Source organism: Erithacus rubecula, assembly GCF_903797595.1.
Source record: "Erithacus rubecula genome assembly, chromosome: 9".
Taxonomy (NCBI): Eukaryota; Metazoa; Chordata; class Aves; order Passeriformes; family Muscicapidae; genus Erithacus; species Erithacus rubecula.
Window position 1 is genome coordinate 13,718,076 of NC_136660.1, and position 5,396 is coordinate 13,723,471.

Here is a 5,396-nt window from a genome sequence, read left to right on the forward strand (position 1 = left end):
GGTTTTACTTTTTTTTTTTTTTAAATACGCTTTGATTCTGTTATAAAACCCGAGTAGGTCTTGGATGGAGGTGACTGCTAATTTCTCCTTAAGCGTTTATTCAATTTTAATTAAAAATTTAAAAAAAAAACACAACCAAAGTTTTTTTTTATTGTAACCCCAGGGCTCTCTTAAAAAATAATCAGACGCAGTTGGTTATTTTTTCCCCTCGTCAGTAGACTTTGTTGGCACAAAATAGGAAAATCGAGAATCGCTTAAATCTCTTTCCCTTTCTTTAAAGAAGGTAAACTTATTTTTAAAATGTTTTTACTGTGAAATATCTGTGTTTTAATCTCGTTTTCAACTAGAAGACTTCTTGCTTTAGAAAGAAACGGGGAAGGCAAGACTGTTTTGTGAAAGCATAAGATGATTATCCGAAAGCTTTTTTTTAACAATGTAATCCGTAACTATTCATCTCTTTCTAAATGAGAAGTTCCGAAGTAATTGGGGAAGCGCTGTTTGAGCTCATCCAGTTATTTTCAATTTCTCTCTTCAGTTCGCACCGCAGCACAAAAGATCGTCACGTAAAAAAAAAAAAATCGGACAGCTCTGAAAACTCATTTTCCTTTAAAAAGGAAGGGACGGGGAAAAAAAAAAAAAGGAAGCCATCGGTTATTTGTGCCGAGTTTGCTCTTTGGTGAAGTGCAGTGCCAAACTTGACGTGATACCGAGAGGGGCTGCCCCTGCCTGTGCCGCGTCTCTGCCTCCCCAGCCCTGGTTTCCTAGCGCCCAAGGGCCACCGCCCAGGTCCGGCTCGTCGTCCTGCGTTCAGGTAGGAGCGGGGGCTGCGACGGAGAAGCCAGAGCAGCCGCCGATAGTCGGAAAAGCGATGCCCGAGTCCGTAAAAGCACTGCCGGCGGAGGGCTTTGCCCCGCGCCCTGGCGGGCGCTGGCAGGCACGGCTCGGGTGGAGCCGGGTACCTGCTGCCCGCTCGGCCCCGCTCCGCCCGCTGCCCGCGCCCCGGCCCCGGCGCGACGCGCTGGCGGGGGGCAAAGCTGCAAACGGCGACTTTGCTTAACAAATCACTGCGTTTTCTCCCTCGTTCTGGATCCCCCCACCATATAATTACTGTTCAGAGTTTCCCGTGGTGCCCAGATGCTAATTAATCTAATACATTTACTCCAGATAATTAGTGGAAGTTAGCGTTAATGTGCAAAGGCGAGAAAAAGCAACAAGCTACTGAAGCTGCAGCGGCCGCCCGGCCGTCCCGGCACGGCTCGCTCTCTGCGGCCGGGACACACGCCGGGAGGCCGGGGCTGGGCCGCGCTGCGGCTCTTTCGGGACGCTGTCCGAAAGCGGCACGGGAAACGCTGCGCGCTTCAACCAAATGTGTTCCCCCCCCCCCCGCCACCCGCCTTAAATGGGAAAGGGACCTTCGCGTATCTCTGCTTTAGGAAATGTAAAACGAGCTCTCGTTATGAACCGATGACTTAGAGAAAGAGGAGAGGGCAGTGCTGTTAACTGCACCAAGTAAACTTTAGTTATAAAATAAGAAGCGGATACAAACACAGAAACTAATCGAAAGAACGGCTTCTCGGGTCGGGATGATGGTGGCGGAGGATTCATCCAGCGAGCCCGATAAAGGCAGAACAAGCTCGCAGTCCTCTGTGCCGCACGCCCCCCGCCCTTTCCTGCAGCCCGGCCAGACTGCCTTCCCCGCTTCGCTATTTTAACTACTCTAAATTTGGGAAAAATTACATTTCAGGATCCATCTGGGTGTGTAAGCAACAATTACAGTTTTGCCGCGATTAAAACACGCCACCATTGCCACGTTTCTCTCCTGTTCGTGTGTTTTACAAGTATGGATCTTTAACAGCTGCAGCTCAGGCTTCGCTAGTGAAATCCCATCGCCCATCAGGTGTTGCAGGGGCGATTTAAAAAGAGCGAGGGAGGCATTTGTGTCCTAGAACCTTAACTGCAGTTTTGGGAATTTCAGCTCGGAAAGGTTACACCCAAAGATTTCTGATGCACATTGTGAAATGAACACTGAATGCTATTATTACTGTTTTGCTGAGATACTGTCCCCGAGGTTAAAGAAAAATTAAAACACCTTATTTTATATGTAGAGTGGTGATAAGTACGTCTCTCTTCCAGTCTTGTTAAGTATATGACCTGGCAAGTGCCACCTAGGATTTCGATATTAATCTATGAAATTCGTCTTTTTTCCTTTTTTTTTTTCTAATAGAGATTGACTTATGGACATTAATGTTTTTAGGTAAAAGGACTACATTTGTTATTCTTCACCACCCCCCTCCCCTCCCGTTCTTACTAACTGGATGGGTTGTGGATTTGACAGCAGCCGCTGGTCCATGCCACCGAACTAAAATAATTTCACAGTGAAAAACCAGCTTGAGAGGACAAGCAACAGAAGGGCAAAACCCATCAAAACCCGAAACTGTGATCAATCTGACCAGAGTCAGGCATACATTAGTTTAAATTAAACAGTTTTGTCTTTCTCGCGAATCTTTTTTGAACATTAAAGATAGAATCATGTAATATTTAAATCAACTCTTGTCAGATGCTAAGTGCAACTGAAGAACCAAAATAAAAATTAATGCGTTTCCATCCGCTCTCAAAAGCTTACTCTGGATGCCACTTCGACAAAATGCTTCTGATAAGCAACGGCTAGAAAAGAAGGGTCCTGTTTATCTTATCTATGGGGAAATGTAATTAAGGTAGTTTTATGAAACAATAAAACATCAGAGTCCACAGACAGCAAAGGAGTCTCTGTAATATATCTGAGCCTAGATGGGCATATGTGTCTTGGCTTATGTGGACAAGCCCACACCAAACACACGCATACATATGCTTGCCTGGTTTTAGAATGCAAAATGTATGCTAGAACAGAAATACAAGGATGCCTTTATTACGGGAAGATTTTCCTCAGTGATAAGAGATTCCATTTGCTAAGACCAGAAAGTCGCGCACTGCCCATTCACCGCCACCTTTTGAGCCACCCTCAGCGCAGCCAGCAAGGTACACGCACTGCTGTGGCTGTGAATGTGGCTGGCCCTCCCCTCTCTAACCCGAGGTTAGTAATGATCTACCCACACCTACAGTCGAAATCACTCAGGCAAAGGGAATCCTGAAGGACCCAAACTTTGCAAAACAAAAGTAAATGTGCATTCCTATTCTGTAAAAACATTGATCAAACTTCATTCTTTCATGCTTAGAAAAGATGGAGAGCAATGCTGCCTTACTTTAATACTTCGGCTCTTATTGCAGGCTTCCAGTAGATTACAGTTTAGGTTTTTTTATTTTTGTGGTCATTGTGTTTATGTTTTGGTATTTTGTTTTTTGAATTTCTGTGTGTTTTCCTTTGTTATTTTCCGGGGGGTTTTTGTTTGTTTGCTTGGGGTTTTTTGGGGTTTTTTTGTTTGTTTTGGTTTTTGTTTTTGTTTAAGGAACTAATCTGAAGTGGAAAATCGCTGGAGCTACCAGCACCAAATTTATTTTCCATACAGATTTTTGGTATAATTTCGGACATTTCTGAGGCCACGTTGGGACACCCCACCACCCCGATTCTTTCTGCACCATGAAGCACAGCCCGCACAGCTTCATGAACAGACCTGAGGCAGGCAAGCAATCGGTTCTGATCAGAGGTGTCCAATCCCTGCTAAATCTCTTTCTCAGCTCACTCCTGGAAAATTCGGGGCAGACTATCTTTTTTTTTTAAGGTAAAATTTTGTTGCGATGAAGCACAGAGGTGTCAGAAGAAAAAAGACGGACCCTGAGTCTGTATGCTCTCACCTCTTCGGAGGTGGAATGCTTTGGCAGCAGAGACGTGGTTGAAATTTGAGCAGATTATACATTTGAGCTTGTGCATAAATGCGAAAAGACGGTCCTAATGCTGGATATTTCTCCATCAACACCAACCAGGTGCTGCTGTTGCAAAAATCCCACCTCCGGCTGCTCTCTCTGTGCGTGTGTGCACACAGAGCGATGCACAGACTTTGTTCTCTCTTCATGTCTGAAATTCATCAACTACCCACCCCCGTTCCCAGCCCCACGTCCCCTACGCGGAAAAAAAAAAAAAAAAAGTGAATCCGTTCAGGCTTTGAATATTGTGTAAGAAGCCTTGTGTGTGTATTTTTTTTTTTAATCTTCAAATGAATTAAAGACAACCTGACAATGCTGTCATCTGTCTTCAACGTCACATCAAGGCAAGAAATAATGATAACAGAGCAGCAGAAGGACGCCCACTGAAACCTGGAGGATATATATACACATATATATACACACATATATGCCTTGAAACAGTTTGAAGGAGAACAAAATTAGATTACCGCTCTTAGGCTATCGCGGTAAAAACGTGTGGGATTTTGCCTCTCTGTGTGTGTAAGTGGTTCATCTTTCCTGCCTTATTTTGTGAGGCGCGTGCTACTCGATCCAAACCACTTCTGTGGGATGGGACAAGAAGACGAACAGACACATTCCTCGTTCCCAAACTACCACGACCAATGGAAGCACAAAAATATCTCCCCTCCCCCTCCATCGTTTCAGGTTCACGTTCCAGTTAACAACAAACGGTACTGCTCTCCCGTGGCCAGGCCGGAGCGGGCACGCTGCGCGCGGCTGCCAGGCGGAAGAGGGGCTGTTCCCGGGAAGAAGAGCGAGGAGCGGCGGCTCCAGGGGAGGAAGAGCGAGGAGCGGCGGCTCCAGGGGAGGAAGAGCGAGGAGCGGCGGCTCCAGGGGAGAAGAGCGAGGAGCGGCGGCTCCAGGGGAGGAAGAGCGAGGAGCGGCGGCTCCAGGGGAGAAGAGCGAGGAGCGGTTCCCCTTTGTCTGCGCGGGCCGCGGGCCGGGGTTGCTGCGGCCGCCAGGCGGCGCTGCGGCCCCCGGCGGAGCGCAGGGCAGCGGCCCGAGCCCGAGCCGGGGCCCGGCCGGGACCCACGGACCCCGCACGACAGTACACATGGTTTGTCCAATAGAGACAGATAGGCCGGACTTAAAAAACAAACACCAAACATCAAAACAAAGCAAAAGAACCCCCCCAAGAAACATCCCCCTGCGATGATTTGGGGGTTTTTTGGTAGTGGTGGTTTTGGTTTTTTGTTTTTTTTTTGTTTTCTCTTGTAATCTTGTAATCTCATTCGCTCTGAAGGGTAAATAGATTGCAGTTGTATGAAAAACAATTGGTGCTACATGTGTTCATAACAGATGGGATCTTATCACAGTTTAACCGTAATAAATTCTGACTTCTGGAAATTGTAATTTCTACTCCATGCTGGATGTCTCTTTTCTACCGTAATAATAGGGCTACGAACTCTTGAGAGCAAGCAGAAAAGTTTTCACTGCTAGCGTTGCTCAAGAGCCAGGGCATGCTCCTGCAGCCTCTTCCCAACTGCGGCTCTTTCAGA

At 46.7% G+C, this 5,396-nt stretch overlaps 1 protein-coding gene across 1 annotated transcript; it reads left to right on the top strand.

The window, feature by feature from the left end:
- Window positions 1-3,381: 3,381 nt before the first annotated feature.
- LOC306805066 (uncharacterized protein) lies at window positions 3,382-4,977 on the top strand (the record flags this gene model as incomplete). Its single annotated transcript, XM_079312381.1, has 2 exons — window positions 3,382-3,641; window positions 3,717-4,977. The coding sequence occupies exon 2, from the start codon at window positions 4,447-4,449 to the stop codon at window positions 4,975-4,977; it is 531 nt and encodes a 176-aa protein (XP_079168507.1). The 5' UTR covers window positions 3,382-3,641; window positions 3,717-4,446.
- Window positions 4,978-5,396: the final 419 nt, after the last annotated feature.